Source organism: Stomoxys calcitrans, chromosome 4, assembly GCF_963082655.1.
Source record: "Stomoxys calcitrans chromosome 4, idStoCalc2.1, whole genome shotgun sequence".
Lineage (NCBI taxonomy): Eukaryota > Metazoa > Arthropoda > Insecta > Diptera > Muscidae > Stomoxys > Stomoxys calcitrans.
Genome location: NC_081555.1, coordinates 155,452,270 through 155,464,563, shown reverse-complemented (window position 1 = coordinate 155,464,563; position 12,294 = coordinate 155,452,270). Strand labels below are relative to the sequence as shown.

Sequence of the window (12,294 nt, the reverse complement as noted above, 5' to 3'; positions counted from 1 at the left end):
ATGAATAAAAGGTAACATAACTACATATAATAAAAAAAAGACACTTAAACACACATAATAAACGACTACAACAACACAACCTAACCTAATTTATTTTTTTGGCGATTTTTTTTATATAATATGTTCATGTGAGGGACATTAACTCCAGTTAGGAAATTTAAAAGTTTGAGTGTAGGGTTACCCGAAATTACGCATGGGATAAAGTGTGATTTCCCATTTTTGTGTTGTGGACGCATTAGAATGTCCAAAAGAGACCCCCTAACAGAGCTCTATTAGGCAGGTAGTGATAGTGTTTTAACGTATTGGCCAGAATTTGGCATTATTGTTTTGTATTTCCGTTCGTGATTGAGGGTGATCTGAGTAATTGACTCAAGAAAAATACAAGTCTGGGTTAGTGTTTCAATTTCCGTTTTGTTATGTTTCCATGTTAGGATTAAGATTCGAATTATGATTGTGTCAATAAATGTTACTTTTAATGTTTGATTATTATAACGTAATCATGATGTTTTAATTTGTTTTGAGAGAGGGAAGTAGGTGCAAATAGTCATGAGGTGAGTGTTTATGGAATTTGGGGCCCTTATAACGTTTTCATTTATGCTTAGGATCTAAGGGTCAAGGTTGGGTGGGCAAGTGTGGGAGTAACTCCACCAAACTCCCTTGTTTAAGGTGTACCCCGTGTTTGTTATCGTTTTATTTTGTATTAAGTCCTTCATTTGTTTATTGTTCGTCCCCTAGGGCTACTGGTGGATGGGTTGGGACCGCCCAGAGCATGGCCCCGACTGAGCTAGTTGGAACCCCACCGTAGCGCCACAGTAGGCGGCACGTAACAATATGGTGTTTCCGCCCGGGATTGAGGGTGATCTGAGTAATTGACTCAAGAAAAATACAAGTCTGGGTTAGTGTTTCAATTTCCGTTTTGTTATGTTTCCATGTTAGGATTAAGATTCGAATTATGATTGTGTCAATAAATGTTACTTTTAATGTTTGATTATTATAACGTAATCATGATGTTTTAATTTGTTTTGAGAGAGGGAAGTAGGTGCAAATAGTCATGAGGTGAGTGTTTATGGAATTTGGGGCCCTTATAACGTTTTCATTTATGCTTAGGATCTAAGGGTCAAGGTTGGGTGGGCAAGTGTGGGAGTAACTCCACCAAACTCCCTTGTTTAAGGTGTACCCCGTGTTTGTTATCGTTTTATTTTGTATTAAGTCCTTCATTTGTTTATTGTTCGTCCCCTAGGGCTACTGGTGGATGGGTTGGGACCGCCCAGAGCATGGCCCCGACTGAGCTAGTTGGAACCCCACCGTAGCGCCACAGTAGGCGGCACGTAACACAAGTTATATTCATCTACAGGTAGAGGCAGTTGCCCAACAACAAAATATTAATTGCAATATCTGTCAAAAATCCCGTTTATATTGCTTTTTAAATTCGGATTTAATTGCTCTACCATCTATTTTCCCTTTATAAAATCAGCTGACGAGAGACTTAAATCCGGATTTAATAGGCAGTTTAAACGGGGTTTAAGGGTTGGTATTCTATTCTGCTTTCGGAATACTCGCCGAAATTTGTAATTGTTTAATTTCACAGCAATCTAAACCCCCGTTTACACTGCTCTTTAAATCCGGATTAAACAATGGAAAACGGACCACTAAAATCAATAAAATTACAAAAATTATAACGGCAATGGTTTCAAGTGTTGCCACTTGGCTTTTTGTCATTTTACTCACCATAAGCTGAGTACCCATGGCGAAACAATTAAAGGTGGATTCATTTGTACAACAATCACAAATCATATGGTGCAATTCGCCATCTTGCTTTCAAGCTGATCGACGTTTTGCCAACACAGATAAAGGAATTGGTGTGCTTGTGTGTATACGTGTGCATACATGAGCAGAGAATATGCGAGAAAGAAGATTACAACAAAGAGAATGCAAACAACTACTATTTTCTACTTTTCCGCAGAGTACTTCTACTTTTTCGCCAACAATCCCATAGCAGCCGGTTGTACGTACCGGATTGACCCGATGGATTCCTTTATCGGCAAGGGCTGCCGCCTCAGTGTACAATACACTGCTACAACAACAATATATTGGGTTGCCCAAAAAGTAATTGCGGATTTTTTAAAAGTAAATGCATTTTTAATAAAACTTAGAATGAATTTTAATCAAATATACTTTTTTTACACTTTTTTTCTAAAGCAAGCTAAAAGTAACAGCTGATAACTGACAGAAGAAATAATGGAATTGCAGAGTCACAAGCTGTGAAAAAATTTGTCAACGCCGACTATATGAAAAATCCGCAATTACTTTTTGGGCAACCCAATAAATGCGCCTGTTATAGGTCTAATAATCTAAATCCGTAGATCGTTCAAAATGACAGCTATATCTTGGCAACCGGATTGGCCCGATGGAGTCTTTCATGGGCAAGGGCTACCTCAGTGTACAACACTCTGCTACAACAACAAGTACAACTTTGCCCGATATGGACCATTTTCGGTTCAGAAATCGCGGTTTCTAATTTCATAGGAATCGGACAATAAAAGCGGCTTTTATGGGTGAAGACCCTGAACCAGGGATCGTCTATATGGCAGCTATTTCTTAATATTTTGCTCGTTCAAGAACTTAACCTGCGTATAGTGAAAATACGAACCTGTACCAAACGTTAGCTCAATTACAACAGAGAATTACAACAGACGGACACACAGACGGCTAGAGACACGGATATTGCTAAATCGTCTTGTGATTTTACTATAACCCAGAAAATACCACCCGCAGAAATACCTCTATTGTGAATTACAAAATAAAATGTAAACCCATTGTTTATAAAATGGCTTGCTCAAATCATCGAATCACAAAAAAATAAATTTCATTTCATTCTTATGTCCACAGGCTTTGACAGGCTGACAAATGGTGTTACCAACTCATGGCAAACAAAAAGGCGCGCACCGGAAACTAATTTGCACTTCACGGCTCGTCTATCCAGTGCTAAAATAAAACAGCAGATATTACTGTATCATTTGCACAAAAGCTGTATCATTTTCACAAAATTAAAACCTCTAAAATGCTTCACTGATCAATCGGTTAATTAATTAAAAATAGTACCCGGTATTTCCTCTTTCGCACCCATTCCTGCTTTTGTTCCTCAGAATTTTATCTTCTTAATGTATTATTTTTTACAAAATTAAGAAGTTACGTGAAATAATAAAGTAAAACTCATTACTAAAAGTACAAAATGTCTCTATCCAGCCTTTTACCCACACCCACTAACGCGGTGTGGGATCGCGAAGATGAGAGACGCGTGGCGAAAGGAGCACCTCAAATAGGTGCGTTAGTATCGGCCAAAATAGCTGCTCCTCCCTACGGCCAACGAAAGGATTGGATTCCTCGTACAGAAGCTGACTTCGGTGATGGTGGAGCTTTCCCTGAAATTCATGTGGCACAATATCCGCTGGGTTTGGGTGCTCCAGCTAATTTGGGCAAGAAATCAAATGCATTGGCAGTACGTTTGGATGAAAAGGGAAAAATCAAATATGATGCTATTGCGCGTCAAGGCCATGGGAAGGATAAAATTGTTTACTCCTCTATATCCCAACTTTTGCCGGCTGAAGTATTGTCAGAGGATGCCGAGGAATTGCAACGCCCAGACGAAGAATCGATTGCAGAGACTACAGAAGAAACTCGAAAAGCTTTGGAGAAACTGACGAATCAAAAAATAGCAGCCGCAATGCCAGTAAGACATGTCGAAAAATCAGCTCCAGCTCAGTATATACGATATACGCCCTCACAACAAGGTGATGCTTTCAACTCGGGTGCCAAGCAAAGAATTATACGTATGGTAGAAGCCCAAGTGGATCCGATGGAACCACCAAAGTTTCGAATTAATAAAAAAATTCCTCGAGGACCTCCTTCGCCACCTGCCCCCGTTCTTCATTCGCCATCACGCAAGGTCACAGTTAAGGAACAAAAAGAGTGGAAGATTCCCCCATGCATATCGAATTGGAAGAATGCCAAAGGTTACACTATACCTCTGGACAAACGTTTGGCTGCTGATGGTAGAGGACTCCAGCAAGTGCATATCAATGAAAAGTTTGCAAAAATGTCTGAAGCTTTATATATCGCGGATCGCAAAGCTCGTGAGGCAGTTGAGGCTCGAGCTCAGCTTGAAAAGAAACTGGCACAGAAAGAAAAGGAAAAGAAGGAAGATATGTTGCGTGTAATGGCCCAAAGGGCTCGTGAAGAGCGTGCAGGCTTGCGAAATCCAACAGAAGAAGGTGCGGGAACAAGTGCCGACGCTAAGGAACGCAACGAACTACGAGCTGAAAGACATCGCGAAAGACAAAGGGATCGAAATTTGGCAAGAGCTGCTCCCGACAAGCGTTCCAAATTGCAGAAAGAAAGAGAACGTGATATATCGGAACAAATCGCTCTTGGCCTGCCAGCTAAAACGGCTGGCAATGGGGAAGCTCTATTCGATCAGCGATTGTTTAACACCACGAAAGGTATGGATTCTGGTTATGGAGATGACGAAGCATACAACGTATATGACAAACCTTGGCGTGAATCAAACTCACTGGGTTCACATCTGTACAGGCCAAGCAAGCAAATTGACAATGACACATACGGCGCAGATTTAGATCGTATTGTTAACACCCAACGGTTTGTGCCCGACAAAGAATTCTCCGGCACTTCGCGTGGGGCTGCTGGCGCTGCTCCAGCACGAAGTGGTCCCGTACAATTTGAAAAAGAGGAAGATCCATTTGGTTTGGATCAGTTCTTGAACATGGCCAAAAAAGCGCCCAAAAGAGGCGAGGAGAAAAACGACCGATCATCCGGTAGCAGCTCAGATAAAAAACGTAGAAAAGATTAATTTCAGGCAAATGGCTTCACTTAAAATAATGCAAATATAGAAGCATAACATATACAATAGATGTAAGTGAGATGCGTTGTAAAAAAAACTGAATAAAATATAATAAAAATCGATTAATGGAGTGGACATCATATTTATTAAAACCCAAATGTATAAAACTGCTCTTCGTTAGGCCTTGTAATAAATGTGTAATAATCCATTAAGGATTAAACTGTTTTAGCTCAATGTAAGGGGACCTGGCTTTTATGAAGAGTCCGAACGGTGTTCCGCTAACTGACACAAATTCCTAGAAAGAGTACATATGTACCACAACTGACATTTTTTTCTGATTGTGTCGTTGAGATTTTAACACAGAAGTTTGACATCTTTGGTTTTAAAACAAACTATACAACATATTGAAGGGCCAAAGGAAAATTAAAGCCATTAACAAACTCGTACAAAGCCAGTGATTAAAAGCTGCCCCTAACCTGGGCATAGGCGGCTTAGAAGTTAAACTCTGGAAATTTATACAGAAACGTGCAAGGATTTGGTAGCTTATATATCTTCAACCACAATTGCTCATTCGGTTCGGTGCGCGCAGTCTGTTTTTTTTCCTCTCGTTTTTACAATCAAACAGCAGCACTGATGCATATTAGTACTGATGGGACAACAGCAGTGCATTCGTTTTGCATTATTCAGTTTTATATCAATATTTTGGAGCCAAGTACATGCTTTATTTGCCCTTATCTCCGTGGTTGAAATCTGCAGCAGTCGATATTCACTTTTCGTGGCATATAACTTATTTGTCTTTGATTGCAAAATAATCTAAAAGAATGTAAAAAAAGGCGAGATGTACTCGTGCTTAGGAGTGCCATTAAAAATCACATACCAATCAAATTTAACAGTCGAATTCGACTTATATCAACTATACACCATTTTGTGAAAAATTCGAAATTGGACTACGCCCTCTATAGCCGGAATAAGGGTGCTATGTTTATCTTGTATGCATGCCGTTATAGCAAACATAGAGGGAAAATTGCACTTTATATGACGCATCTCCGATATATCTAACATTTGGTATGTAGATATGGGTTGACACCAGGAACACAAATCTGAGATGTTTTTTGGGCTAAGACCCATGGACACCCTAGAAGCGAAAAATCCCTTCTTAACGGGAAGTGCTCCAACCTAGGCAATATGAATATCAAACGAAAAATATTAACGAGAAGATTACAAATAGGGAAAAATGTCTAAAAATTGGACCCGGGGAGGATATAAGTTGCCTAAGTTGGAGCACTTCTCATTGGGGGGGAGTTTTTCGCCCCCAGGTGTGCTACGAGCCTTTGCCCCAAAAAGACTTCAGATTAGTGTTCGTGGGGTCAACCCACATCAACATATCACATTTCAGTTAAATCGGAGTTTTGCTTAAATTAACTTAGTTTTTTGTGCATTATTTGGCATTGAAGATGTCAACTTGTTCTCTTTTTACATTCATTCATTGTTTAAGTTTTTTCCTATATGTTGACATTTTCAATCGGCAGATTTGACATCCTTAATGATGTTCATGGGGCCTATCGCAAATGACCTAACCTTTTATTAGTGTATCCTGGGCTGGTACACAGATATATTCATTTACAGGTAGGAGGAGTTGCCCAACTACAAAATATTGAGTGCACTATCTGTCAAAATCAATGATTTGTCCAACTCTGATTTTGAATATGTTACTAGTTCGCGTCATTTCTTTAAACACCACCATGGTACAACAACAAAAATCTAACCCATCGAAACTACCTTGAGTGGCTAATGCCGTCAAATGAAATGTCAAAGTGGTTTTAGAAATAATCTTTGTTTTACAACTGATCTTCTTTAAATTTGTTTTATTTACATATTATTTATCATTAAAACACTTTTTTGTTGGTTATGTGTGGATTATCGGATCAAATTAAACTCAGCTGGTCGCATGACCTCACCTTATTAGTTCATCCTGATACACAACCAAAACTCGTTGACAGTACTATCTGTCGCGAGAAAAAATTGTACTCAGCTGTTTGCTGTACATTACCTGGGTTAATATGGCTTGGTTTCAGCTTTTAAATTATATTCGTGAACGGCGTGTCTTGAGTATTAGCGCCGTAGCCACAATGAAGAACTTTGTTGTCTAGACGGCGTATTTATTATTTATCTAATTTCATCCAAAAACTTTGCAGGCTAATAGTCAAGTACAAGTTTACAGCCTTATTCCTTAAAATGGCCAGTATTTCGATTGCTGTAAAGAGGCCGATTTCGGTAACAGAGACTCTTGAAGCTAGCAGCTCTCAACCACCCCACAAGAAGATTAGAATACAAACAACCACTAAAAACGCAGCAAATGGCAAACTTCAACAAGCATTGAACATTCTTGAGACTATTTCACCACAGAATAGCAAGGAGCTTCTGGATCTATTAGTAAAGATAGCAGATGAACTGGTACTAAACGATTGTCAGTTGCCAGAAATACATGATGCTATAAGTAAACTTATCGAGTTATTTCGCCAGGAGCGTGATGGAGACACCACGATCAGAGTCATGATATTGGGTTTGCTGGCAGATCTTTCTGATATTCGTATTGCCGAGGTGGTAAATGCCTTAATTGATGAAATCATAGGCGTATTGAAGTATGAAAAGTCACAAAAGGTAATTGCCCAAGGCTTAGGTAGTTTGCACAAAATTGGTACGAAAAACTTGAAAATTTTAGCCACAATGCATGTTACCAAAATAGCCCATTTTGCACAGCAACAATTGTGCTCGGAGTCGCATCAAACACAGAAAAATGCCTTAATGGTGTTGTCTTCTTTTGTTGCTTTGACGGATGCCAAGAAGGGTGTTATCGATACCATTGGCCACTATGCCGACTCCCAGGATTCTGGGGTGAGGGCACAAAGTTTGAGATCCATACTATGTTTAGGCGAAAGAGGAGCACTACTATCACCCGCCTTATATCAAAGAGCTGTAGATGCAATGCAAGACGACTATGAATGTGTACGTCAACAGGCTCTACAATTGGTCTTGCAGATAGGCCTTAAGCATCCCGAACACATGATATTATGTGGCACAGAGGACGAAGAAGAAATGCGCCTAATAGATGCGGCCTTTAGTAAAGTATGCGCTGCCCTTTGTGACTTATCGATTCAGATAAGAGTTCAAGCGGCAGAACATTTAGGACAAATGACTATGGTGGGTCCCGAGTTTCTGCATCAAACTTTGGATAAAAAGCTTATGAGTAATTTGCGACGTAAGAAAACCGCCCATGAAAGAGGAGCTCAACTGGTGGCATCTGGTGAATGGTCCTCTGGTAAACGTTGGGCCGATGATGCTCCACAAGAGCATTTGGATGCCAAGACAATATCCTTAATAGCTAGCGGAGCTTGCGGCGCCTTGGTACATGGCTTGGAGGATGAATTCATGGAAGTGCGCATAGCCACGGTAGATTCAATGTGTAAATTGGCTCTCAAGCACCCGGACTTTGCAGTTACTTGTTTGGATTTTCTTGTCGACATGTTCAATGATGAAATCGAAGAAGTTCGGCTCAAAGCAATTTATAGTCTGACTGCAATAGCCCGTCATATTGTTTTGAGAGAAGATCAATTGGAAATTATGTTGTCGTCTCTGGAAGATTTTTCGGTTGAGGTACGAGAGGGCCTTCACTTGATGCTGGGGGCCTGCCGTGTATCCACTCAGGCTTGTCTGCTGATGGTAGTGCAAAAACTGCTGGATGTGTTGGCAAAATACCCGCAGGATAAATTGTCAGCATTCGGTTGCATGCGTAAAGTAGGCCAAAAACATCCCCATCTTTGCATGGCAGTTACATCGCATCTTCTACAGGATCATCCATTTTTCGATAGTGCTGAGCGTGATGTTGAAGATCCATCATATCTTTGTATATTGATACTGTTATTTAACGCTGCTGCTAGCTTAGTCCCGATTATTAGTCTATTTCCCGATGTTACGCTTAAGCATTATGCTTACCTTCGGGATGCAATGCCTGCACTTGTTCCGCCACTACCCATAGAGGGCGCTTCCACGAAAAAGCCCATGGATGATGTAAATAGTTCCAACAATTCTCGAGAATATTTGGAAACAATGCTGGCTCATATTAATGACATATTTACCATTGCCACCGAACGAGTGCCTCTGCTTAAGACCGCTCAGGATAATCTAAAGGTATACTTTTAAATAAATACAAAGTCGCATTTTCCCATGTTGTATTCTCCCATATTATATTTTCAGCGTTTGGGCGAAATCGATCCGGAAATGGTGGGAACTGCAAATTTTTTGGAAACATTTTTGGCTGCACAGATTCAAATCGAGCAGCTGCAATCGTGTACTACATCACATCATAGCCGAGCACCTCTAAAGGAGAGCCTATCACAGTTAGTGCGCAACTGTTTGAAATTACAGCACATATTTTCTGGTCTTAGCTATAGTGATATGCTGTTGGTGAAACAGATATGCTTAAGAGCCAGCGCATTGCACTTGGTGTTGGTAGTTCGTGATCGATCCCAAAGTGCTTTGGGCCCTTGTCAAATGTTGCTGCAGACGGCGTCGGATATAAGCAATTTTCTTGATGACAAAGAATCTTTCCAACCAGACACTTTAACCACGTCGCTACTTAATCAGCTTTCAAGTATTGTGGACCCTAAACCTGGCAAAGTGTTTAGAGAAATATTACCGCTTGTGCAAAGGCCATGTGTTGTGCGTATGCCACCACCTAATGTAAACATTAAAATGTGTGAGGCCAATATTTTGGAGCCTTGTCCTCAGATGTCTCAGGATAATGTTATTAAAGTGACAGCAGGCCTTATAGCCGCCCTACCGTTTGTAGCAGAAATCGATAATCTCCAAGAGACCCAAAAGAATGATATGCGCATAAAAATTAAATACCCCGATCAACATATGCACACAGTTGTACCAAAATTATCCGATTTCAAAAAAATTATGACCGAGCAGGGAGCCCATGAGACAAATGTTAAGTTAAGAACAACAATATTACTATCCCATTCTGTTTGGACAGAAGCCTCGTCGGTGGAAATTACCCTATGTTTGGCTGTACGGCCGGGTACTGATTTAGAGTTATGTAAACCAGCTAAGATACTATTTGCGCCGAAACCAGTCAGACGTGGTATTTAAGGAGACATATACTTTTTAGTGTTAAGAATAAAAATTGCAGTTTTTTGTAATTTGGTTCAATGTGAAAGATGTTTATAAGATTATTGTAACTCTCATGGAGAAATGCGAAAGGAAGGAAACCAATTGCGATGTGAATCAAAATACAACAAAATTTTGTATGAAAATCGATGCTAACAAATTTGTATTTTATCATAAAATATTGACGGATTTATCTAAGATTTATCATCGGGTCAATCCGTTTGCCGACTGGCATGGGATTGTTTAGTTTTCAATGCAGATGAAATTTCTCAAAGATTGATCTGCAAAACATAACCCTGGTAATGTAGAAATATCACGGTATTATATTGGTTTTACTTTCCCTTTCAATTCATGAAATCAAATCAAAAAGTGTTGGTCACAGTTAATAATAAATTCCTTATTCCCCTCTTCCAATAAAAAAAATCAGAAGCAGCCATAGACAACAATAAAATCAAACCCATTTCGCAGAGTACGAATTTCATATTCAATTTGGGGTCAAGTGTCTGGTGCCCGTTCCTCAAACTAAAATCCGCAAACAAAAATGAAGTCATATCAGTACAATATGTGGTTCAAAGGAGTACAGTATAACCTTGAAATAACAATATGGGTCAAACCTTTACATTATCAAACCTTGTGCAAAACATTTATCCAAGCTCGGGGAGAATGACTACAAGCACCACACGGGTTGGAACTCTGAGCTGCAAATTTTGTGCTCATGAACATCATCAGCTGCAACTGCATTCGCGGATAATCAGCGGTATCGAGTGGGTCCACAGGTTGCGGATAGTGGGAGGCTTCATACTCGGAGTAGCTGCAACTGTAAACGGCGACAATCAGCGGTATCGAGTGGATAGTCTGCGTGAAAGTTCGGCCGACCCCGGCCTAAGTGCATGTGATACTCGATACGACAAGGTAAGTTATGTCGGTCCTTTGGACCGGAACGAGCCTGCTCACGTATGGAGATAGATGATGATCCATATAAAAATGAGGCTGCAACAACTGGAATGCTTTTTTACCAGTCAAGCGCATTTGCTCTTCCCGCTAAGTGATTTGTACTTTAAGTTGGCAGCACTGACACCACATCAAAAGTAATCAAATATCAACAAAACAAATAAAATGAGTTATTCTAATTTTAAATGAATGCTTCTCGGAGTTCAACATGTGATTTTATTCAAATCATAAGTAATTTTGGCATTCAGAACGTTTTATAAGTCATTTAAATTAAATGATGATGACATAATATCTTTAAATAAACGGCCGTGTTGGCAACTCTGCTATGTTCATCAGATAAATTTTTTGCGCCACTGTAAAATTAATTTTTTCACTTGCGCTCTAAAAAATTATTGAAGCCTGGAGAACCACTAGTTTATTGGAGATTTAATTTTTGGTCGATTATATCGTCGCTTTTTTGGTTTCTTCAATTCTTGTGCATTTTCATCATAAATACAGTAAAAACATTTTGAATTGTAACCAATATATATTCATTTACAGGTAGTGGCAGTTGTCCAACAACAAAATATTGAGTGCACTATCTTTCAAAATCAGTGATTATTGCAACTCTGATTTTGTGTATGTTACTAGTTTGCGGCATTTTCGTTGTTTGTATGTGTAGTGGTTCCTAACTATAATACGCACAACCAAATTCAGCCGTTTAGGGTTTACTACCTGGTAATTATGTCATGGTTGAAACTGATTTATTGTTATTCTTCATCTGCCAACATTCTTTATTGAATGAAACAAATAAAATATGGAAGAGTCCCATTTTTGGTTGGTGTTGGATTTACTCTTGCTGAAATTCGTAATAATAAAACTATTAGTTATTTATGTACGTCGTTATCAGTTATTATGTACCTAGCCGCCTTGATCTAAACCAAGCATTTGACGTTTTAGTGGGATTTGGATACAACTCTGAAATTGGACAATTCTTTCAGCTGGGCAAGTGAGCCAACCTTCTTTATTCAACCATGGGTGGTCTCATTTGAACAACAACCCCAAACCATATGGTGTAAACCGCCATCTTGTCATCAAGCTGATCGACGTTTTGCCAACATACACAAAGAAATTTTTGTGCGTGTATGTATACGTGGGCGAACATGAGCAGAGAATATGCGAGAAAAAAGATAACAACTACGAGAAAGCAAGCAAAAATCTGTCATCTTAATACCGTCAAACCTGGCCGGCTGTTAACGCGTGAGACCACCTTTTTAAATCCGCCTTGGGAGTACATGTGCCGTCTGAGAGATGAAAAAAGGTATGGTTGTTTA

At 39.5% G+C, this 12,294-nt stretch overlaps 3 protein-coding genes across 3 annotated transcripts; all 3 read left to right on the top strand.

Moving 5' to 3' along the window:
- Window positions 1–3,098: 3,098 nt before the first annotated feature.
- On the top strand, window positions 3,099–4,988 carry LOC106085120 (puff-specific protein Bx42). Its single transcript, XM_013249168.2, has one exon. It carries the CDS (start codon window positions 3,233–3,235, stop codon window positions 4,865–4,867), a length of 1,635 nt encoding a protein of 544 aa, XP_013104622.2. The 5' UTR covers window positions 3,099–3,232; the 3' UTR covers window positions 4,868–4,988.
- A 2,007-nt stretch (window positions 4,989–6,995) lies between these two features.
- On the top strand, window positions 6,996–10,180 carry LOC106085115 (integrator complex subunit 4). Its single transcript, XM_013249162.2, has 2 exons — window positions 6,996–9,046; window positions 9,113–10,180. The coding sequence occupies exons 1-2, from the start codon at window positions 7,094–7,096 to the stop codon at window positions 10,010–10,012; spliced, it is 2,853 nt and encodes a 950-aa protein (XP_013104616.1). The 5' UTR covers window positions 6,996–7,093; the 3' UTR covers window positions 10,013–10,180.
- Window positions 10,181–10,276: 96 nt separating this feature from the next.
- On the top strand, window positions 10,277–12,275 carry LOC106085116 (uncharacterized). The gene is made up of 2 exons (XM_013249163.2): window positions 10,277–10,942; window positions 11,921–12,275. The coding sequence occupies exons 1-2, from the start codon at window positions 10,634–10,636 to the stop codon at window positions 12,125–12,127; spliced, it is 516 nt and encodes a 171-aa protein (XP_013104617.2). The 5' UTR covers window positions 10,277–10,633; the 3' UTR covers window positions 12,128–12,275.
- Window positions 12,276–12,294: the final 19 nt, after the last annotated feature.

Bases quoted from the DNA above. Each gene is read 5' to 3' on its own strand.
- LOC106085120 (XM_013249168.2), top strand. From the start codon at position 3,233: ATGTCTCTATCCAGCCTTTTACCCACACCCACTAACGCGGTGTGGGAT.
- LOC106085115 (XM_013249162.2), top strand. From the start codon at position 7,094: ATGGCCAGTATTTCGATTGCTGTAAAGAGGCCGATTTCGGTAACAGAG. The intron at 9,047-9,112 runs GTATACTTTTAA...TTATATTTTCAG, and splicing joins CCGCTCAGGATAATCTAAAG to CGTTTGGGCGAAATCGATCC.
- LOC106085116 (XM_013249163.2), top strand. From the start codon at position 10,634: ATGGGTCAAACCTTTACATTATCAAACCTTGTGCAAAACATTTATCCA. The intron at 10,943-11,920 runs GTAAGTTATGTC...TTGACGTTTTAG, and splicing joins GTGATACTCGATACGACAAG to TGGGATTTGGATACAACTCT.